The sequence below is a fragment of the Amaranthus tricolor genome, chromosome 7 (assembly GCF_026212465.1).
Source record: "Amaranthus tricolor cultivar Red isolate AtriRed21 chromosome 7, ASM2621246v1, whole genome shotgun sequence".
NCBI classification, from domain to species: domain Eukaryota; kingdom Viridiplantae; phylum Streptophyta; class Magnoliopsida; order Caryophyllales; family Amaranthaceae; genus Amaranthus; species Amaranthus tricolor.
The window spans coordinates 19,319,273-19,343,646 of NC_080053.1; the positions used below are offsets into that span (position 1 = coordinate 19,319,273).

Consider the following 24,374-nt stretch of genomic DNA (forward strand, 5'->3'; position numbering starts at 1 on the left):
CTTTACTTGCAATAAATAATGAACTTCATGCGCATTATTAATTAATTAATTAATATTTAGTAACAAGATAATTGATTCAAACATACCCATTTAAAAAAAAAAGATTTTTCAATCATCAACTCAATGATAATTAATCAAGAATTTTCACAAAATTAATACATCAAGCTACTAATCTTTACAAAGATAATATTAAAGAATTCAAATATACCCATAGAGATATTCCAGTCAATTGTAGATTTTACTTATTTATTAAATCAAAATCTTACTTTTTTTAAAAAAATTGCATTCTTAGTACTCTTAAATCAGATGACAATATTATTAATTGTCTTCTTTTGTTTGTTCCTATACATCAATCTCATTAGTATAGAAATAATATTATGAATCAAATATCCTATATTGAACACTTTTTAAATTGTTTTCCTTATAATATCATTTTCACATATATTAAAATTACTACGCCCTCTCGTTCTTTTAAGTTTGTCCACCTTACTATAATGGGTAGTTTCAAAAGTTTGTCCATTTTAAAATACTTTCCATTTTTTGAAATCTTTTTTTTCTAATATACCCTCATTTCTCTCTCTCACTCCTTTATTTATCTATTATATTTCACTCTCTCACTCATTTTTTTTTTCTTTAAATTTTGTTTTATTTTAATTTTCTCTCTCATACTTCCAATACAATCATTACTTTACACCACTATCTAATTAAAATAATACCCACTATAATAAAAGATTATGTTTTTCTTAATAAGTGTAAAAAACTCAAATTGGACAAACGTAAAAAAACAGTGGGAATACTATAATTACTCAAAAAAATACTTACAATTCCATTTTTTTTTCTCTCATTATGCAAACGAATAAAATAAAAATACCATTTTTGTTCTTTTTTTCTCTCATAGTGTACAACTGTACACTGATAAAAATATAACAACACAAATCATAACTAATGAAAAATGGAGTCTTGTCAAACAAGTAACACTTTCAAAAAAAAATATTCATGTCCTAAACCCTATTCTCAATACCACTTCAAAAAAAAAAAAAAAAAAACTAATGAAATATGCAAAACCCCATTAAAATAAATATACCATTTTTATTCAATTCATTAATTAAATAACTAGTTGAAATAATTACACTAATTGCTCTAAATAAAAAGTAATTTAAAAATAATACGAACCGTGATAACGACATTTGAGAAGAAGGGCGGCGATGTATTTGAGACAAACAGGACTATCATCAACAACTAAAACTCTCATACCATCAGGAAATTGTAAATTATTATTAACATTGATAATATTCTCCATTTTTTGATCAATATTTTCTTGTGATAATAATATTTATGGAATATGGAAGAAAAGAAAAGGAAATTGTGAAGTATTATCTTTCACGAATAATCTTAAATGGATGTTGATTTCAAATGGTTTATTTAGCACTTCAACTCATATTATATGCAACTTACTACAAGAAATCATAGTGTTATATGAAAAGATCAGAGAATAAAATAATGGGTTAATTGGGTTTAAATGAGTCAGGAAATTAAAAAAGAATCTTTATCATTAAGGAAGTCAAGTAAAATGAAATTCTATGTGTAACTTTCAATTTTTGTTTTTTTTACTTGGTAATAAACATTTTTTTAAATTCACGTACGTGGTGATTTTAACCTCATAATTTTTTCACGTGGTAGACAAACGGACGGTTTTTTTTTAATTTGCATTATTTTTACCAAATATAATGATATTTTTTTTCAAAAAACAAAGTCGTAATCATCATAATTGACCACATATTCAGTTAATATAAGTACTTAATCTAATCAAAAACTTAACATTTTGACTATCATATTGAAAAGTTGAAAGCTGAATATCTCCACGCGAATTTAAAAAAAATATATTTGTGAAAAAGCCAAAAACTCAAATTAAACACCGAGAATTTCCCTTAATATTATTTTTGGCATGTAAATATTTGAAGTATATTCAATGAAAGATTTCCATATGTTAATTAATAATTACCGTTAATCAGCTTTAAACTTTCCATAGATTGCTACCGATATGATTCTTACGGTGAGTTGGCAAACAAGTAAATGCACTTAACTATAAAGCTAACCTATATAAAATAATGAAAAATTAAAAATTAAAATATCCCTTTCCCTTCGTCCCCTATGCCTATTTCCCATCTCTTTTTGCTGTTTTCTACAAAATATATATAAAATAATTTTTTTATTTTTAATTATTTTCGAATCATAATTTTTTAATCCAATTAAATATATCAAATTCTAAGTTAGGTATATATAAAATTGTTAAAATAATTATATAAATACTTTGCCTAATTTAACTTCAATTAATTAAAAATAATTAGATTCTTAATATTGTTATATAATCAACTATTATCCACAAAAATAGTTCCATATGTCATGGCTCCCCTAAATATGAATTTAATTTTCCAAAATAATTGATAAATGACACGATTTGTTATTTAAGAATCTTCTAAATTAAGTAAATCTAATTACTACTATCATGTCTTTATGTGTACTTAATTCAAAAACTTTTACAAAAAATATTCCTAATTAGCAATATCTTTGATTGGAAAAGATTTCCGAAATTATTATAACAATACTTTTTGTGAAATTGTGTTTATTGTAGTCAATAAAAACTGACCTAAACATTAGTACACATAAAGGTAATGATTTTTTATAGTTCGTGAGTTTTATATATTCATGTATTGCACGAGTCTTATATATTTATATTTTTGAGCAAAAGTCATTTTAAAATTACATTTTACACTATCATCATCATCATCCTACCCAGTATCTTCTGCTCATAGAAAATAAAGGATAGGGTCTGGGGAAGGAAAGACGGCGACAACTCATACCCATAAAGGAGAGCGCGGCCAAAGGAGTTTCCCGGCTCAAGGAAGATTAAGAGACGTAGATACATATGAAAGATAACTTAATGGCCTATAAAAAATTAAAAAAAATAAAGGGAAACCACTACAAAAAGAAAACAAAGAACTAATAGAACGGAAATGAGAAAAGTAAGAGGTTAAGAACACTAAAAGGTAAACTAAGAAGACATCAGTAATCTAAGACATGGATATGGCGTCTTCAACTACTCATATCCCTAGTTAGATCCGCAGAGAGGTTTAACTCATGCAAGTCAACTCTTATTTGCTCATCCCAAGTTATTTTGGGTCTTCCTCGACTCCTCTTACCCTCAACTATAATGCTTTCTACCCTCCTCACATGGGCATCGAAAATCTTTCTCTGTACATGTCCAAACCACATCAATCTATTTTTACGCATTTTTCTAGATATAGGGGCTACCCTTAGTTTGTCCCTAAACTCTTGGTTCCTAATTCGATCCATCAATGTGTGTCACACATTCATCTCAGCATACGCATTTCTGTAACTTCCATCTTATGTTCGAAATCTTCTTTACAGGCCAACATTCGGTCCCATATAGCAGAGCAGGTCTAATTGCCGCCTGGTAAAATTTTCCTTTTAACTTGCTTGGGAATTTCCTATCACATAGCATTGCGGTGGCTGCTCGCCACTTGACCTATACAATGATTTACATTTTACACCAATTACTCAATAAATTATTATGAATTCACGTAAAACAAATTTGTGATGATCAATCTAATGTAATCATTCAACTTGAAATTACCTTTCCCAGAATAAAATTTAAAAAGTAAACTTAGAAAAAGGGGTTTCCTCCAAAAGCGTGAGTAATTAGGTTTTACGAACTCAATTTGAGAGTACATCTTTGCTTCTTCCATACAGTCTTTATAATTAACATTAAAGAAAAAATAAAATGTTTATAAGAAAGATGAATAATTATTCATAAATTAAATGAAAAATTGAATTATAAAGATAAATTAAAAAATTAAAATATATAAAAAAAGATAAAAGAGAGTGATAAATCTAATTTTAAATATAAAAATAAGTAGTACAAAACAAATAAAACATCACAAAATAAATCATAAAAGAAATTTAAAAAAAAACGAATAAAATATTCAAGTACTCATGATGTCACATGAGTCACATAATTTTGTAATAATTAGCTTAATTTTTCATAACTTGACTATCAAGCTAATCCCTTTACAATTTTTTCATTTTTCAGTTCAAACTTGAACATTTTAAGCACAAAAAAAATAATCATTCATTTCAATTTTTAAATTTTCAATTCAATTTAAAATAAACAAATATTAGTATTAGTTGGATTGGATAAGAATAGTAAAGCAACATTTTGTGCTTTGTGATTGTGGGTTATGTACGTCAACAAGAGTACAAGACCATGCTGAAAGCCAAACTAAATGCAAGAGTTTCAAAAGAACGACATTTCCTTAAGAATAATTTGTCAATTACAGTCTTAACGTTTAACACTTTTATGAATTATCGCCTTAACGTTTAGCACTTTTACGAATTACAGCCTCAATGTTTATTTTTTGCAAATTACGGTCACCAGAGTATTAAGGCTATAATTTGCAAAAGTGCTAAACTATAAGGCTGTAATTCGCATATTATTACTTGAGCATGTTGTGTGAGAGACTGTCTTAATAGCCCAATCAGTCAAATTATACTTTTTTACATTATGCAATTAGAAACCAATCAATTTAAAGTCATAATTAGTAAGATTAAAATTGATTTTTTAAAGTTATAACTGATCATTTAAATAATCAATATATAAGTATAATTGTTCACTTTGAGATTTGAGTTGATTACTTTAATGTCGAAATTAAAGACATTAAAATAATTAATCCATTTAAGATTATAAACTTATAAGTAGAAATTAACCATTTTAATGTCAGAATTGACCACTTTAGGTCTAAATTAAATTTTTATTTTAATTAATCTATTCATAATTTACTTTAAATTGAAATTAATCACTTTAACATCACTATTGACACCTTATAAAGTCAAAAAAATTTTGAGTTTTAACCAATTAATTTATATCGGCCTCATAATAAAGCAATCTCTTGTGAGTTTTTGTGCTTAAACTTTATGGAAAGAATCGACAACAATAACAAAACAATTCAACTAATTTTTTTTCATTTCTTCTGTTCCAAATTAACAAACACTCACAAATACATCATTCAATCAGAGACTGTCAGTTCTGTCTTAATAAGGGTTAAAAATTTTCAAGAATAATAAAATACATGCAAGTAAAATAATACAACTTATGGATTTCCTTAAAACAAGGCAGGAAAAAAGAAGAGCAAACAAAAAAAAATGGATGCTCTTGTGGTTAGGGAAGGGAGACGGTGGCGACTGGCGACTAGTGCGCACATAAAAATTTCACACACAACATAGACGAAGCCTCTACTACAACCCTGTATTAGTACAAGCTTAATAATATACAATACATTACCGAGCTTCAATAATTACACTTAGCGAAAATGTCAAGGAGATGCAAGTTTTTATGAGTTATCATGACCCTTGGGGTGCTCTATCGCCAGGACCAGCGAGTATAATCTGCCATAAGGAGCATATTTTTCTTTAGAGTGTCATAAAATGCGAAACTGCGAGCATAAGTTTAGTTTATGAATAGAGTGTGTTTGGTTTTAGAAGCATGGAACTTACATTAGTGTCGAAAGCAAACCTCCTGGCCAGCATAATGGCTGCGTTTCTATCCCTTTCTGATTCGAATGCTATGATGAAGCTCAAGCCTGGCTTTACTTGCCAGAATACTGCTTGTGCTGCAGCGTTTCCGCCACCTCTAACCCCACATAGCTGAAAGATTGGCATATGAAAAGCACAATTACACGCGACGAAAGCTTCTCAATCAATAGGGAAAAATTACAACAAATCAGATGAGGTTAGACCAGACCAGACTAGACCTTAATAAACTCGACCTTATGTCGACGAGAACAAGCCCTAATTAGTTAACATGTTAGGATTTGCGTGCATGCCAAAGTTATATAAATTTGATGCATTGAAGATATGCATCGAGACAAATTTAATTGAACTTCTATCCAATAAGAAACGGGTGTCGTGCAACTTGACAATGAAGAAGCATAAACTTGTAAAGCCTTGTCAATAGATTTTGTGAAGTTCACCTGCATGGCAGAGGAATAGTACTCTTTGGCAATCATTGTTTTTCCCTTACAAAGCTTGATCCTCATCTTTCCAACATGAAGAGCATGGATAGATTGTGACGGTTGATCCACGCCATTCATCTGCGTGATAACTACCTGTAAAGTTCAAGACAAAAAACAGATCAAATGACAAACTCCGAAATTCCTTCCACTTGGCAAGTCTATCCTTCTGAACCTTTCGGAGACTGCGTTTTTAGGTTAGCAGCGACATAGTACATCAATTTGAAGTTTCTTACATTGAATTCAGTATCATGTCTTCGCACAAGAGCCTCAACATAGCTTCCCAAACCTGGTGCTGATGAGAAAAAAATGCAATCCAATTTAGAATAAATCCGTTGCGTTACTTGACCGAGAAAAGTACTCAATGAAGTGCATTAGCAAGTCGGATTCAAAACAATTATGCCATTAATTAGGATCGTGAACTAACCAGGATCAATAGGACCGGTGGTGGATACAAAGACTTTCCCATCATCTAGAGTGATTTTCGCCTGCAAGGTTCGTCCAACATCAAATGGCTCGGGAGCGTAAACTTGTTTATTTGCCCCTGGGATACGATTCAACAACAAATGCAAATTACTATCGGTTTTTGAGTCGTTAAGAATCACCATACTTGTGAGTTATAAACACGGCCATCATCGATAAGATTTCAAGAGTGTTTTCAAAAAAGCAGACACACAAACGGCCAATAGAAAAAAGGAGGGTTGGAAGGAGCGGATCAGATGATTAAATAGGAGAAATAGAAACAAATTTAGAAAAAGAGAATAAATGATAATAGTGCAAGTTAAAAAGCTGCAAGAATTTTCTTCGCTAGACGGAATCCCCTTTGCATATGCCTAAGATAAACCATCAATGCTCCTCTGAAATATATTAACTGATACCTGAAATAGGCTCCTTTTTGTCACTGTCGGATGATATTCGATACCACTGGATCAAGCACTCAGAGAGCTCTGCAGCCTCATCAGACCGTTTCTGGATCCGCAAAAACGAACCCAATCGCTCTTGCCCATCCAATTCATATAGTTTAGACATTTCCTCCTCAATTTTTTTCTTCATTATAAGCTGTAAGCAGAAGATTCAAATTTTTGAGTTGCTAGCGAAGGAGATAATAAAAGTGGCAAGCGAACACAAGCAAGTCCCTTAAATATTTAATTGTGGAATGAAAATTTCAAACTAATTCTACTTGAAACGAGAGGTAAATAGGTTATGGTTTCTGCCAAAGTGAAATTCTCGTAATGCTGAATTTTCAGACATTATCTTTTAAATTTTTATTTCTCTCTCTTCCCTATCTAGGTTTATAACAAAGAGGTTTTTTCTGATTGACCTTTGATAGCAAACAGCAACTGTAACTTCACAAATATAAAAATTTCACATGATTTTAGGAGATACTATACAATGTTACACTATAATCTTAAACAACAAACTATAAGTCTTTCGCTCCAACAACAAAGGACAACAAATGATACAGCATGAGAAACATAAAACCATAATACCTCCTTCTGAAGCTGAATAGAATGCTTAGACTTCTCCACAAGTTGGGCCCTTAAAGCTCTAAGTTCGTATTCCATGTCCATTACCTACAATGATGACAATGATATCAGGATTCAGAAGCAAACATCACCCGCATACAAACATCAATATTTCATAGCAAGGTGACTACATAAAGGCATTACCAATTGAATACAGTGTTCTCCTTTAAAGATTAATGAGCATAGTAAAAATATCAAATGTGATTGTGATTGCGCAATAAAGATTGTGAAATCACTTTCGCAGTCAATGTGCATGGTTTTCCGGTTATCACAGTAGCCTCAAATACCTTTACAATTAGTTTGTACTATGTTTACGAGTGTTTATTAATCATCACTCTCAATGCAAAGACGAGTGCAAGGAAAGTGAATGAAATGCTAATTGGTACAACAATCATGAGAAAGGTAAGGTTTCCATATGACAGCCAGTTATGGTTTAATAAACCATCACATGACATGATAAATATCATACTTTCGGTTCAGTGAGAACACTCGGTTATGCTTCTCCCTCCATTCCCCTTTACAAGTACACAGACACTAAACACATGGCTTATTGTGAGAAGACCCTTGACACGGGGGTAAAGGGCCATTTGAGAATCTTACAAAAGGAATAAAGGTTGGCTTACAATAAACATGCATCAAACAATAGGTTTGTGGATGTAACCTATAGAATTGATAAACATTCCAATAAAATTTGAACATATCATGACATTTGCGGACGAAGGAGGAAAAAAAAGTACAGGCCTAGAACAATAGAATTCAAGGGAAAATACCTTACTAGGCTGGTGAAGCATTTTGATGCGTCTAGCCTCTTGAACTTCATTCATTAACTCTTCATATTCCTGACGATACACAGAAAATTTAGAATTCTTACAACAGCATAACCGCATACTTTTACAATCCACCGTGCCAACTACAAAAATCACAAGCTTAACACAAATAAATAAGTTGACAAATCTAGGACAATAATCCTTACTCCCTCCATCCCACTCATTTTGTATCATTTCTATTTATAGACAATGGCTCATCACTTTCTTTCAATTCCATGCATACATTTTAACTCTTTAATTTTCATCCACACAATTTACTCAATCTCTTCATTTATTACAAAATATCCACATTTTCCTTAAAAAAACACTTTACTTCTCTTTGATGCTAATTCAAAGGGACGAAGAAACATCACCTAAAATTAAATGATATAGAATAATAAACACTGGCAAAGCTGAGCAGTGTTAATTCGAAAAGCATGATAAAGAAAATGAGGTGCTAGACAACTATGAAATACAGACAAAAGAAAACTAATGTGAGGATATAATAATGCACAAATTTAAGTGCGCTCAAGGAGGGGAGGGGGAGTTGGCAGTGACATTAAGTACCTGTTTTCCTGAAGCGCGCGACATTTGCTCATGCTCCTGAATGGCTTCTTCAACACGCTGAACAGCTGCTCTGGCATTTTCAATTTCAGCACGAGCAATAGACCTTTCCTCCTCAACAAGCCTTTTTGCTTCTTCAGAAGCCTAATTGAAAAAAAAAAAAAACAAAAAGTGATCAATTATAAGCAGATTAGCGCAATTATGCTTCCTGTTGGGAAGCCAAAAATCAAACAATTTTTTGGATACTATATACTAGAGCTAAGAACTTATGGCCATAGTATTTGCTAGAGCTGAAAACCGACGGACATAGTATTTAAATCAGAAGATCATCAACAGGTATCAACTTTCAACAAATAGGTAAGTCATTAAATTAACGAGGCCTATACCTGCTTAAGAAAGTGAGCTAGCCTTTTAACTTCTTCCTTTTTATGAAGCAATTCTCCTTCTCTTTTGGCTAACTGAACAGCCAAAGCCTCAACCTGGATCAAGATAAAGAATCAGCAAACTCGAATATGAAACATTTGGTAAAATTTTATCTTTAACACAAATAAAAACCAAGTTCCCCTTTTTTTTGAGGTGATAATCAATCCATTTAATGTGAAACAAAAGCAACACTACCATTTTTACAAGTTTAATCAATACATTTACTAGGTTTAACAATTTTGCTAATCTGAAGCACATTGTGTTCCAGCAGTTTCACGAATCCAGATGTTAGATTTATGTTAATTCCTAAAACCTAATGAACAAACATAAGCCTATAAACCAGTAAAATGCTCCTTGCTCGACAGCGCCACTTGAATTGTGCTAATAGTAGGTCGTTGGATCCTCAGTTTCCTCATTTCCTGTGGTGGAAAAAGCTCCAAAATCTATTTAGTTGGACTAGCTTAAGAAGGTGGGGTAGTAGGATTCTTGGTATCTACAGAGGGGAGACACCTACACCAAACTGACAAATCCATACCCAACTTGGGTTGAGTCAGGCAGTTCCAAGCTTATCGACCAAGAAGAAAATGAACTGCACATTCAGATGCATAAGCCTATTTTTTCTCTTTTGCACTAAAACTAGAATAAAAGATGTGGAAGGAGTATATTTCTTGTTTGTCAGTTACCTTAATTCCCCACATTAACTGCATTCATAAAGCTGATCACTTAATTCCCCAGAAGAATTCCCAGGAAAATTAGTGATCCCTTAATCAGAAAAGTTTCATAACAAATCAGGTAAGCCTTATAATGTAGCTCACAATATACATTCTGCCACTAAAGATCTTTCTCAAAGCACTTGTACATTTACGAAAAACATTATTTTCCTTTTAAAACTTAGTCACGCCTAGTTTGTAAAGTAAGCCTTAAAATGTAGGTTGCATGAACATTCTAGTGTGAAAGATCTTTCTCAAGGCTCTTGTACATTTATGCAAAACAGCATCTTCCCCACAAAATTTAGTCACCCCTTAAAATTTAATCACCTCTTAAAACTTAGTCATGGTTAATTGGTAAATCATAAATCATCTTAGCTCAACCTTTGTTCCTAGGGCTGGAACACTTATGACCAATACATAACATAGTCAATATAAGCTAAATTCTATAGGAATAGAACATATTGGTGCCAAAACATAGTTAAATACACAATCGAAGATGAGACATTCCTATATCCTTGTCGCTTAATGCCCAATTATTCGCCGAACATTGATGATTGTACCTTGACAGTACATCATAAGGAAAAAACAAAAACGCAAACTTATATTGACAGATAAAATAGTAGAAGTGCAAGTGCTTCAAAAAGGCAGACATTAAAATCTGTTTTACTGTATAACACCAATTGCTTATAGAAAAGGCTTATCGAATTTCAGTTGGATGATACAGCTAAATATCAGAAACAGGGTCAATTTTTTGTCAAACTTACCATGGAAATGGCTTCCTCTACATCACCCTTGTTTTTACCAGTCACACGACCTCTTAGGGATTCCAAGGCATCTCTAAGCTTCCTTAAAAGAACATGTTTCTCCAAAGAAGCAGCTTCCTTAAGCTTGTCCTGTATTCCAATAGCATATATAGGTCCACATTTAGGCATCTCTAGATTTTGAATATTGAATATGTCAAGCTATAAGCAGCTGTTGTAAGCTCCATAGCTGTCATACAGCATAAGACAATGTCAAGGAAGCAACTCAATCAAATGCTTAAGTTAATGGTTGAGGCCCCAGGATATGTTATACACTCTAACACCCCCTCACACGAGAGCCCATTGGCTTAGAAGTGTGGATGCGCATAGGCGCTGAATATTCCACTTAATGAGGAGTGGTTGAGATTCGAACTCGTAAGCTCTTGTCACGTTGACTTCTGATATCATGTCAAGGGACCAACTCGACTAAAAGCTTAAGCTTCTGGTTGAGTTGGCTCCTTGACAGACAACAAATATAAAAAGCAATTTATACAACCAAACACTACTATCAAGAACAGGAAAATTGTAGAAACAAAAGTGAAGGTATGTAAGCAATGATAGACCTCTTCAGATAACTTGGCAGCAGCTGCCAGTCCCTTCTCAAATTTGTGAGCAAGATCACGAACTGACAGACGTTTCTGCTGTTCCAACAACATTGCAGTCTCGCGAGCAACAATCTCTTTCATTGACAACATCTTTGGCTCGTCTTTATTCTCTAAAACCTTATAATCAGCACCTATCTTGTAATTAGGAAATCGACTCGATAAAAACTGCACATCAGCTGAAACAGCTGGGATGTTTTCCTTTTGCATTGTAGCAAATTCACGAGTCAATCTCGTCATGATGCCTAATTTTCACAATTCTGTAGTTCATCAAGTAAAATACCATGTCACAACATAAAAATTCTCTCAATAAACAGAATTAAATTACAAAGACTTATCAACCTAAAGCTAGAAAATGTGGGTCAGAGTTCACCAAACTCAAACCCTAAAGTAATAAATAATCAACTAAACATTACTCAGATTAGCCTCCCCAATTCTTAGTCCTTTATCCCCAAATTTAAAAGAGATAAAATCAATCCAATAGAACTAAAATATGCACTAATCATCATTGTAGCATTTCACCAAAATTTACATGAATGGGAAAAAATTAATTCAAATAGTTGATTTATTATTCATCTAAAAATAATCTAAAATACTAAACTCGAAGCAATTCCAACAAATTGCAAGCAAACACATATCAAAACACAAGAGTTTCCAACAAAATTGTCTCATGTTAAAGATAATGTAAGAAAAGAACATAAGCATCCAAGTACCCAATTGTCCATAGAAATTAAAAGGCACAAATTAAGCAAAATAACAAAGTCAAAACAGAAAAATAAAGATGGGATTTTGAACTTACAGATCATGAGAATGTAGGAAGAAATTAAATGGGTTTTTCAGGGTTTTTTGAAATTTTCAACAAGGTCAAATTCAAGTAAAAAACTTGATTATCAAAAAAAAATGAAAATGGGTTTGAATGATAAAGAGAGGGGTTTATTTGTGTCAAGAAAGATGTTTGCTTTTTGAAAAAGGGGAAAAGAAAAGCTAATTACCTCTCCTCCTTCCTCTCACTGTAAAATATGTCTATTAAAAAGCTAAAGAAAACTTGGTTGAATATTCACAAACAAAAGTCTAATTGAGAATACTACTTCATTTTACTTGAAACTTCAAAAATTCCATGATGGGACCCACATGATGATGAATGTAATTGAATAATCACTTTTGTTTTCATAGTTTAATTGTTATTATTTGATTAAATTAAAGCTTGATTTGTGTGGGAATTGGATGATTAGATACAAACATTGAACCAAACTAGCCCTATTCAAACAGTTGACTAGAATTAGTAGAATACCATGGAAGTATTATCCATATTGCTATTCGAAATTACCAACCTCTTCGTCTCTTTGAATTAGCATTAAAGAAAAATATAATGTGTTTTTAAAAAAATAATATCTGTGTTTTATTGAATTTGCAGCATTTTCAATTTTAATTTGTCTTATTTAATTTGCATTATTTTCATTTTTTGGATAATGGCTCATTACTTTCTTTTAATCTCATCCATACATTTTAACACTTTTTAAATTTCATCCAGACAATTCATTCTCTTTTATCATTATTATCACTTTCTTAAAATTTACTCACTTTTTCTTAGATGCAATTCGAGGAGGACAAATGAGTATGAATATATGGTAATAAATAAAAAAGTATATGACTTGCAAAAATAAAATTCAATCATCATCATCATATTTAGTATATCGTGCCCATTGATTACTATGATCAAGAAGAAATAAAATTAAATGAAAATTAAAATATATAACATATAAGATAAAAAAATAATGGGTGAAATAATACGAGTGAAATCATATTTATCTGACATAAAAAATATCATTGAAATAGACCAAAATGAGTTAATTAGTGTGGAAGAAAATGAAAATATTAAGAATTGAGAAATAGAATGGGTTGAAGTGATCAAGAGGGAAATTCATTAGGCTGTCCTTTTCTAATTCATCTGGCATAAAAATGGTTTTCTAAATATGAAAAGTATTTAAAAATCATGTTCAGTACACAGTTGTTTGTTGAAAATTTCTAAATGACCTTTTTTTTACATCACTTCAAATCAAATTCATGGGTCATTTTTTTTCAACTTTTTACAAAAATATGTAGGATTATGTGGATTTTGGTGATATTGGATTGTCATTTTCAGAGTAATGGCATCATATCACAAATGGGGGCTGGTATAGAACTACCATGCCTTGCCATTGGTTGTGGGGAACCCGTGATTTTGGTGATATAACGGTACAATTTACTCCTATATGCTAGAAACATGATTGTGGACAATATTTTCCCTACATCCCACCTTATATTGAGAGGGAAATATATCCCACATTTCAAACACTCCTTTCCAATTAGTCGGATAGTTGTTTAAACTCGATAATCAGATATCCAAATAATTTAGCTCGAGACTCGATTTTAATATACCAATGCTTCTCATTATGGCCATTTGTATTAAATTTGTTTAACCATGTTACAGTAAAAGAGTGATATTGTGATACAACCTAACATTAATAAGATGCGAAATAGCTAATTAATGAACATGTTTAATTAAAAGTGTTTAACATAGTATTTACTTTGAACTTAGAAGGACCAATAGGGTATTAAAACTGTTATTGATCAAATGATATAATCTTATTTAAAAACAACTGCAACAACTTAAGAAAGGTGTTACATGCACCTACTTATTGTTTTCTTATAAGTTTAAGTTTCACGCATATGCAGTGATACAAACTGCCACAATAATCAATGTATATTACATCCACGTTGCTGAAATTCCACAAGATTCGATCCTAGGTCACAGGTCAACGGGTACATGATTCCTTTTATATATATGGCCCATGACCTAATCCAAAATCGTATGTTTTATTCTTAGATTTGACCTACCATTAAGGTTTTGGGTCGGATTATTGCAAATACCCCTAGCCCGTTTATGACAAAATTGGAAAAATTATTCAATTGTTTGTTTTTATCAATGATAAGAGTGTATATATACATTAAAAAAAATGCAAACGACCTAGGTTTATGGGCCTTAATGTAAAATATGATATAAATTTACTTGTTATACATCATCTATCATACCTCACAATCAAATCTGGAAGAGGACAAATATCAAGACTATCTCGAAAATCATTGAAAAGAACACAAGGTAGTCCTTTTATGAAAATTTATGTTATCTAGTAACGAGACGATACATGTTGAACCAAATTTTACCTTGTTGGCAGATGAATACCCATTTTGATATGCTTTGTACATTGATGATGAACTGAATTCCTTGATAAATACATTGCACTAACATTACAGTAGATATGAGTTATGAAGAATCACTCCAAGAACCTTAACATATCCCAAGTAACTATACTCTAGAATGGGGTTGAATAGAGTAAAGTGAATTTTTGCAAATTGTGCTTCATGAGTCTTGACAAAACACTCAAAACTATTTTTTAGGTTTTTGTGTTTGTCTTAAGAAATTAAGTAAAGAATAAAGTTAATAAGGAAATAAAGACTAAAATAAAGTGTTTGCTTGTTTTTATATTCAATTAAATAGAATAGATAAATAGAAATAGATAGATTGATAAATATATAGAATAGAAATAGATAGATAGATAGATGTATTTTATATCTAGTATATAAATAATAAATAGATAGATAAAAGTATTTCATATGAATTTATAACTTTTAGATTTTTAACTTTTGTCCTATAACTCATTCTCGTACTTTAAAATCTCTACTATCTATTTATCTATTTTTCGTCGATAATATAAAAGTCTTCCACTAAATTATTTGATCAGAGAAATTGAAAATACTTTAGTTTTGAACAATTGGTGCCACAAAGAAATTATTACCTTAAGGAAGATTTTTGGTCTATCAAATGTACCAAACTAATATAATCTGAAACTTTTTCAACGTTAAGACACTTGCTCCTACACATAGAATGTATTCATTATTAGAGGTGTGAATTTATCACCACTCTTGAACTTAGATATACTCCATTGAAAAGTGTTTTATGCTAAATGTTTCATAGAAAAATCTATGGAAAACTCAGCTTAAGTTGCCTTTTACAAGCTTTATCGAAAAGTTATTTTCTCCATTGAAAACAACTCTTTAAGGAAGATGATTATGGTGATCATCAAGAGATATTCATAAAGGATCTCTTCATAACCCACATCACCAAGAATGAAATTAATATGAATGTATGATGATTATGGTGATTATGGGTTAATTAAGAGATATTATGTTGCACATGACATTAGAAAACCAACTAGCAATAATTGATTCCAACGCTACAACTTTGGCTCATGCTACTCGCATGAATTATATTTGTTTGAACAAGCACACCACTACTCAAACCAAAAATCGGAACTTTTACCTCTGCTCGAGCGAACACTTTAACTTCAGTATCATTTTATGGGTTAATTAAAAGATATTATGTTGCACGTGACATTAGAATACCAACTAACAACAATTGATTCGAATGCAACAACCTTAGTTCAGGCTACTCGGATGAATAACAGTTATTTAAACAAGCACACCACTAATTAAACCAAAAACCCTGCTCTATGAAACTTTTACTCGAACATCTGCTCGAGCGAGCACTTCAACTTCAAGACAATTTCTTTATGTTAGAGGTTATTGTCATAAATCTTTTGGCTAAATTATCATTTAATTATTGAATATAAATCCAACAACACGAGCCCAAATTACTACCTAACTATGATTAGTAATTGATTAAGTTGATTAATTAATAATTCGAATCGTCAATAAGAAGGCAAGACATTAATCATCACACTAATTTGTTTGTATGGGTCTTATCGACAAGTAAGAAGCAAGTTCACAAAAATTAATTAAGTAGATAAGTCTACTCTAACGATTGCATATCTAGTTTGGCAGATAATCGTTTCTATCAACTAGTTATCTTAAAGAATTTCATCATCCTTTGTAAAAATGATTTTTATGTTCAATATCAATTACAATATTGTTGAAATATATAACTTATTTTAGCGCTTCAACAATCGGTTAAAGTTTTTGGTATTGGAAACCAACGTTACATAAAGGTCAGAGTTCGATACTCATTCACATTTCATTTTAAGGGGAATATTTAGCACCATATATGAGGAGTGCGTGCGTTTCATCCACACTTCTATCTCTAACTACTTTCGTGCGATAGGGTGTGATAGATCATAGATTATATACCATATCATATCTTAGAACTTCAACTATCAGCTAAAGCTAGTTAAGCTAGTGGAAAATGTTATCTTCCATATAACATATGCTCCGATTTTTCTTGTATCGAAGGATAAAAGTGTACGTGAGAATTACTCCTAAATGATAGTAATAATTTTTTTTTAACTATCTATATGTTATCTTAAAAAATTGTACAACTATTGCTTACTCGTGTGAAAGAAATGATAACTTAAATTTTGATTGAAACAAGAATTAAAATAGCTGAATATTTACACTTATTTCATAGTCTTTTAATTTACGTAGCTTATTTTTTCGTTTACACGAAATGTCTTAATTTTTAAAATTACTATAATTTTTCTATAAATTAATAAACCAATTTGATAATATACATTTCAATATATATTTATGATAAAAAATATTTGAATATAGATTTTTAACATATTTATGATAAAAAATATTTGAATATAGATTTTTAACGGAAAAAAAATTGAAACAAGTGTTATTTAAATTAACCGCTATACGATATAATTGTACAGTCAGTTGATATACTTTATCCAGTGTTTTGTGGAAACAATACTTAGCTTAGAAGGTGAGCAAGCATATGAGTGGTCTTTAACTAAAAGAAAAAAAGATTATGCCACAGGCTGAATCTGAGTTGTTAATAATTCAGTTAAATTACCTGTTATATTTATAACCGTAAAATTTCACATGACATTTTCATAAAGATTTGTCATATAAAATATAATTATTGGTTGAATTTTAAATTACATGAAAAATACTCCCTCGCATTCAAATCTAATAGTTTCATTTAGTTTTATTACACTTGTCGAGACAGCATTTTAACCCTTAATATCTTTACTTATGCTCAATTAAAAATTATGAAAAATTAATATTAATAATTCTTGCATTGAGATGAATCAAATAGGATATCAATTGACTATGTTTTAACTTATAGATTAAGAATAAAATACCAATTAAAAGTGATAAGTGAATTAAAATGATTATTATAAATATTTTTATTCAAAACTTGATTGATGAAGTCAATAGGTTTTTACTTATACCTTAAGACTTAACAAGCCAACAAATATAATTGATAATCAGTAATTCAAAGCACATTAATGCATATTTGTCACACGATTCTACGATTCGATTTCGCCGACTTTGATTCTACCCCCTCAACGATCCTAGATGGAATCTCGATTCTTATAACCTTAGTCTCAATACAAGGATTATTATTATCAATTTTTTATAATTTTTAATTTAGAACAACTAGATATATTAAGGGTTAAAATGTTGTCTCAGCAAATATAAAAAACTGAATAAGACTAATGGGTTGAAGAGGAGGTAGTATTACATAATCAAATATATAAAAAATTGAATTAATACTTCCTCCGTTCCATATTACTTGCACAAAGCCAATTGTTGCACTATTCATCATTCTATGGTAATTTACATATTTTGACTATTATACGAGAAAAAATATAGTTATGTGAAATCTTGTTTTATTTGTCTCGTCGTATATTTTCATAATATTAATTTTTTATAATTTTTAGTTATATATAACTCTAGATATAAAAATTCAACAAATACACTAGATGGCGCAAAAACGTATTTGGTGTAGTATTTTAAAATGTATAATTATATTAAAATACGTAAAAACAAATCATATATCGCAAATAATTTGTAAAAGAGATAATAGAGAACCACTAAATTTAAAAGATACTAGGAGTACTTCGTATAGTAAGCTCGCAAACCACGTGAAACGACATTGCAACATCATGTGAAATTATGAAATTGTAAATCCTTTTCTAGTTTCTACCATTTTGTCCCCTTTTTCCGGTTTATAAGATCGAGTAGTATGTTCACACGTTCACAAATCACACAACTCACAGTATTGTACAAACTTTATTTTTGTTGTATTGGATTGACTAAAAAAGGAAATTGTTTACATGAAACACAAAATTTTAAGTTTTTTAAAAAAGTGTTCTTCTACAAATTTGTTAAAAATATAAGAAATATTTCTAACATACTCTAACATGTTGTTTCTATTTAGAATTAGACTCAATTAATTAAGTTACTAAATATGAGTTAGCAAATAAGTGATTAGTCTAAATAGTGATTAAGTTGGTTTGATATGTTGTTGCTCTCTAATCTTTCTTACCAGTAAGACCACCTTGATGACAATTTTGCACGAGTAAAGGGTTAAGAAGGTTCAGAGAAATTTTTTGGGAACCTTCTCCACCGCCTAATCGGTAAAAATCACAATGAGTACCTAGAAAACTCTTACCCAAGTACACAGTAACTCTTAGTTTGGAGGGATAATACTAAGATTTGTTTTGTGGCATGAGACCAAACTTTGTTGGTTTAATTCTTTGGTTTCGCAAGAATAAATGAAGATCTTAGTCTAAAACTGATTGGTCTTAGAAATTACAGTTCGTTCATAATAAACATTACTTAGAGTTCAATAAATATTAGAGAGTAAATACTTGCTTAGCGTTATATCAGTTATCTAGAGAATAGTCAAGCCAAAAATATTATTTTATTTTAGATTACATTTTTCGTATTTTTAGTTATTTAATAAATGGATTGCCTATGGTTCGAATATAAAAATAAAATTTTTAGAAATTTAATGTTCTAGCTTAAAATTCTTGTATGTAAATCTGAAAGAGTCTGAAAGCATCCAAGGCAAGAGGCATAGGTCCAATACACAAATTATGGATGAAGTCACATACTGGCATATTAATGAGGCACATTTTCTTTAAAACTTTATCTTATCAACCCTTAATCTGAGAGATCGTCTCTTCTAGAGACGACTCTTTTGGAGCCCAGCCCAAGTCCCTTCAAATGATAAATTAATTACAGAAAAAACTGTATTTTGGAAGGATAGACGCACCTTTTTTGTAAGAAAAACTGATTTCTTTTACTCAGAAATTTTCTGATTAACTTCTTGCATGCGTTTCTTCATCTCTTTCACCCAACAATAGATTGTACACACCTTCTTCAACCTTAATTATTGTCTAACAATGGAAGAAATGATGTATGATTTCGAATCTACATATAAGAATTGCTCTAATGCGGATAATACTCACTTGCAAAACTATGAAAACATCATGAAAGGTATGCAATCGTTAAGAAAATCATGGTATTTAATGACTGGGAATGTAAATGTAAACTAGTATATTATAATCCCAAATATAATGTGTTATGACCCCAAATATAAAATATTTTAGTTACATTTAATCCTTTGGCGGCTAGTTCCATGTTTGATGGCCATCTTTCATCAAAGCAATATGTAATCGATTTATCTTGTACCTTCTTGATAGGTCCATCATCTTGTAGAGCTGGATCATCACCCAAAACAGTGGGTTCATCGGTAGGTGCTACTCTATCAACCTCGTACGTATCTTCTTCATCATGATCAACGCCTTTTCTACACCAGTCAATATATTGACTGGAGATGGGAAATCCATGGAGAGCAATTATCCCTCTCCCAAACCCTTTCACTCTTTCCTGATCAAATCTATGTGTGATATGTTCCTCAGACAAATGTTTGATCAAGGGGAGCGAAAATAGGGTAAGGTTTCCCTTGATGGGGGAACCGATAACAATAGCAAGCAAACAAAATCAACACACAACCATTAACAAACTTGGCTGATCTCTTTACTGCTATGCACTAATTTTCTAGAACATATGTACAGCAATCAAACATCTTTATACAGGAATATACTGATTTCTTGAGCTTAAAATCAGGCAAAGGGGCCAAAAGAATCGACAATGAATAAAAAACAAAAAGTTTTTTGAAATCACCCCCACCCTCGGGGAACTTGGAGAATAAACAAAGGATCTCCTTTGAAGTCACCGAATCAGGCTTATTAAATCCAAGCTTTCCTAACCAAATATCAACCTCGTTCTCGGATCTCTTCGAACGGTTGATTAATTGCTTGTTGGGATTCAGCGGGAAGCCAAAGATGTCGAAAACATCATCAGGTGTGATGTTATAATTGGGTTGGTTGGGCAAACGTTGTATCCGGTTAACAGCGTCAAAATGGGCAACCAAGAATGGAATAATGCCCGGTGGGAACCTAAAAGCCTTCATCTTAAGTAATCCCCCAAACCCAATTTCATTTACATCTTATACCTGTCTTGCAGTTAGCTTCATTTGCTCCTTCCCATTCATAAGAAATAAATAGGATTTACAATTCGTATATATGTTTTTATCAATGCACAAAGAAAAAAAACAACAAACCTATTATATACATAATGTTATAATTTCAAGTACATCAAAAAAATAAGAAATAAATATTGTTGAAAATGTAAATCTCTAAAACCAAACTACTATATATCAAACTACAAAATACCATAAATTCAAACACATGAAATTATAACATTATTATCACACAAAAGAAAAATCATATATAAAATATACTACATAACACTATAGCTCATAATACATAACACTATAAGTCTACATAAATGACACAAAAATTCCAAATACGTAACATTATAACTCCAAAAATTGAAACTATAATGCTAAAAATGTAATAATATGAATCCAAATAAGGAAACTATAGTGCCAAAAATATAACATTATATATCCAGACAATGAAACTATGACACCAAATACGTTACTTCCTAAAGTTTAACAAACACAAAACATGTAATCCCAAACCACCGAATCAATAATTCTAAATACGACATGCAATAATTCAAAATTAAGTCAGAACTATGAACTTACATTCCTTCATTTGTCTCTAATTTTACCAAAGAAGTCTGTAGTCTGGGAGCCCTTTGTTTGGGTGCCTTATTAGCATCTTCTGGCTGTTTGGACTTGACATTGTAATCTTTAGATAAAACTTTCTTGTTCTTCTTTGCAAATACAGTTGACAAGACATCATTGTCGTTTATGTTATCCATTTCTAAAACCCTAAAATGAAAATCCAACAACTATATGTTCAAAAAAAACGAAAAATCAACAAATATAACGCCAAAGGGAATGTCAAACATCAAATATAACTCCAACAATCATCATGCATAACTCTAAACTTACGACAATGGAACGAAACTAAACGACTTTGAACGAAACTAAATTCCAAATAATGTAAATTGAAGATCAAATACCAAGCAAATGCAGAAAAAAATTTAATGAAACAAAACTGATGCACAATCAAAAAATTGAATCTTTAAAACGAATGTTTGGAAAAATCTAACCTTAAGTAAACCTTTGAGAAGATGATATACCAATGAATCAATTGAATGAGACAGCAACGAAGAAGCACGTTAATGGAGGATTTATGCGGAAGAGATGAGTTGAAAATGAAGAAGCACGTTAATGGAGGATTTTTGCGGAAGATATGAGTTGAAATGAAGATTATGAAAACTGCCACAAGGAATGTAAATCATAGAAACTGAAAGAAGTAAGTTTCATATTATTTCTGACGCGCACTTTTATTTTTTTATTCAATTTTTTTTTTCAATTTTAAAATCAAAATGGGCCGGCCTATCGTTGGACGTCTCTTTTAGAGACCATCTCAACTAAGAAATGTTGTTATCTTATAGATGCGTATTGGTGATTCAATTTTGTATCATTCCCGTTTTGAATACAATGAACAAATGTATTTTTTGAGTGTTATTCTTGACCTAAAATAAAATGATAAACATATTAGTGGTTTTTGTTTTATAATAAGAGTCTTAACATATCATGTGACTTCAATCATTTTGTTTGTTATTTTAGTTTAAGCTCTGAATGTGTTATATATTCTATGCATGTCTCATTAAACATAATGTTAAATATTTCACTTGAATTGAGAAGTGATTGAAAATCAAATTCACGAAGATTTTGTCACATTGAGTTCTATCTCACTATGTCAAAAAAGCCAACTCAAATAAAAACTTTTTTTTCCAAATGCAACTTAAGTAAATACTTAAGTGTTAAGAACATGATTAAAGCTCTAAGATATTTAATATATGAGTATTACTCCACATTTGTTCTCGAGACATCAAATACATTGTATTTAAAATTTCTATTTAAGGTTGTCCTGTTTATTTTGTCCCAATGAAATAAATTTATGTTTATTTTAGTTTGTTCAATTGAATTTATCTCATTATTATTTTTGACCATTACATACTCTCTTTTCGTTAATCTTCATCCATACATTCAATTATAATCGAACCTTTCACTTATCGACTGTGAATAATCTCACATTTGAATTATTTTTCAATAATCCAACTATTGTCCTTAGTTTGCTATCAACATAACCTTTTATTTTATAATAATTTAACCTTTGCCCTTAATTTGTTATCACCATACCCTATTTATATGCTATTAATAGCAAACCAAGGGCAAAAGTTAGTTTATTAAAAAATAATTCAAGATTAGAATTATTCAAAACGAATGGATGAAAGATTAAATTATTAACATTCATTTTTTCTTACTATTTTCTTTTCATTTATACATATCTTATACTTTCATAAAATATAGCCTTTTACAACTTTTACCCATTTTTCATTATTTTCACCCAATAGAACCCAGAGTAATTTTTTTTTTAACAATAGTTTCCATAAATTTTTGATAATTTATCTTCATATTTATTTTTTCATAATTCCTCTTCATATGAATTTATTTTTTTGCCTTGCTACAAAGAAGCGAATATGAAATTAAATGAAAAAAGTAAAAATTTTTAAAAAATCAAGTAAAAGTTATGAGAAATTAGTCAAAAACCTTAGAATTTTTCAAAAATATACAGGTAAATACTCCTAGTAGAAGTATCTAATTTTGAAAAGAAAACCAGTCACACTCTTACTAATTAAAATTTAACGGTACAGCAAGACTGTACGGTTATAAAGCGTGATTAAATTTATAGGGACCCACAAGGCCACAACGTTACCGTTTCGGTCCGTGTATAGTAATAAAGGGTGGTAATTAGAATGAAAAGTTAGCATAATTTTAGTTGAAAAATCTATTGACTACTTTGATGGCCATGCTTGTCCGACTCCAATCTTCTCATTTTCTTCATAAAATTCATTCTAATACATTACTATGGGATAACTGGTATTAGATGGTAATGAAAATTTATAAACAAAAAAAGTTTTTGTGATTAAAATTTCTTTACCATGGAATGATATGGACTTTTTGATGAAATTTTACACTATGAATTATTACCATTATCATCATTTAGTACCACTAACCAAATTGATCGTTAATGTCACATCAACGGTAACATACAGGATTGACCTTTTTGTAATTTAATACTCTCTCCTATTCAACTTATGTGTCCCAGTTCCTTTTATGGTCAAGTCACCTTAATTGTCCCATTTCCATTTTTGGTATGAGTTTTTGACTTTTATGCCCTTAGTAGCTTTATCATATTTTCAATTATATCCTCCATTACTCATACTAATTTTCATATTTTCAATTATACCCTCCATTACTCATACTAATTTTCCTCCCTTACATTAAAAATTCATAATACCATTATCTTTCCTACCCTTATGATCTAACTTTTTTGACTTTTCTTAAAATCCGTAAAAAGTTAAATGAGACTCCTAAGCTGAATAGGAGGGAGTATATCAATTTTAATTTTTGAACTTACCATCGTAAAAAGTGGACCCATCTCAATATCAGACCACCTTATAAACTGAATCTTAACCGTCTATCAAAACAATCCAACGGCATCCTAGGGTGA

At 30.6% G+C, this 24,374-nt stretch overlaps 2 protein-coding genes across 3 annotated transcripts in view; both read right to left on the reverse strand.

Annotated features, from left to right (window-relative positions):
• LOC130818594 (two-component response regulator ARR18-like) overlaps positions 1–1,300 on the reverse strand; it is a 2,638-nt gene extending 1,338 nt beyond the window's left edge. The window contains exon 1 of the mRNA XM_057684757.1: positions 1,174–1,300. Coding sequence (XP_057540740.1) covers positions 1,174–1,300 — 127 coding nt within the window. The remainder of the gene's footprint in view (positions 1–1,173) is intronic.
• Positions 1,301–5,023: 3,723 nt separating this feature from the next.
• Positions 5,024–12,571, reverse strand: LOC130817940 (stomatal closure-related actin-binding protein 1-like). 2 transcript variants are annotated; one of them, XM_057683926.1, is made up of 13 exons: positions 12,317–12,571; positions 11,479–11,777; positions 10,880–11,008; positions 9,369–9,461; positions 8,986–9,126; positions 8,383–8,451; positions 7,577–7,660; positions 6,965–7,145; positions 6,514–6,630; positions 6,323–6,381; positions 6,048–6,182; positions 5,572–5,721; positions 5,024–5,463 (listed from the first exon to the last, which is right to left on the reverse strand). In XM_057683926.1, the coding sequence occupies exons 2-13, from the start codon at positions 11,755–11,757 to the stop codon at positions 5,419–5,421; spliced, it is 1,482 nt and encodes a 493-aa protein (XP_057539909.1). In that variant the 5' UTR covers positions 11,758–11,777; positions 12,317–12,571; the 3' UTR covers positions 5,024–5,418. The 2 variants fall into 2 exon arrangements, with proteins under 2 accessions (XP_057539909.1, XP_057539910.1); XM_057683927.1 differs by lacking the exon at positions 12,317–12,571 and having other exon boundaries at positions 10,880–11,105; positions 11,479–11,617.
• Positions 12,572–24,374: the final 11,803 nt, after the last annotated feature.

Bases quoted from the DNA above. Each gene is read 5' to 3' on its own strand.
- LOC130817940 (XM_057683926.1), bottom strand. From the start codon at position 11,757: ATGACGAGATTGACTCGTGAATTTGCTACAATGCAAAAGGAAAACATC. The intron at 9,127-9,368 runs GTATAGGCCTCG...TTTTTCAATTAG, and splicing joins TAGCTCACTTTCTTAAGCAG to GCTTCTGAAGAAGCAAAAAG. The intron at 8,452-8,985 runs GTACTTAATGTC...GTGTATCGTCAG, and splicing joins CGCGCGCTTCAGGAAAACAG to GAATATGAAGAGTTAATGAA.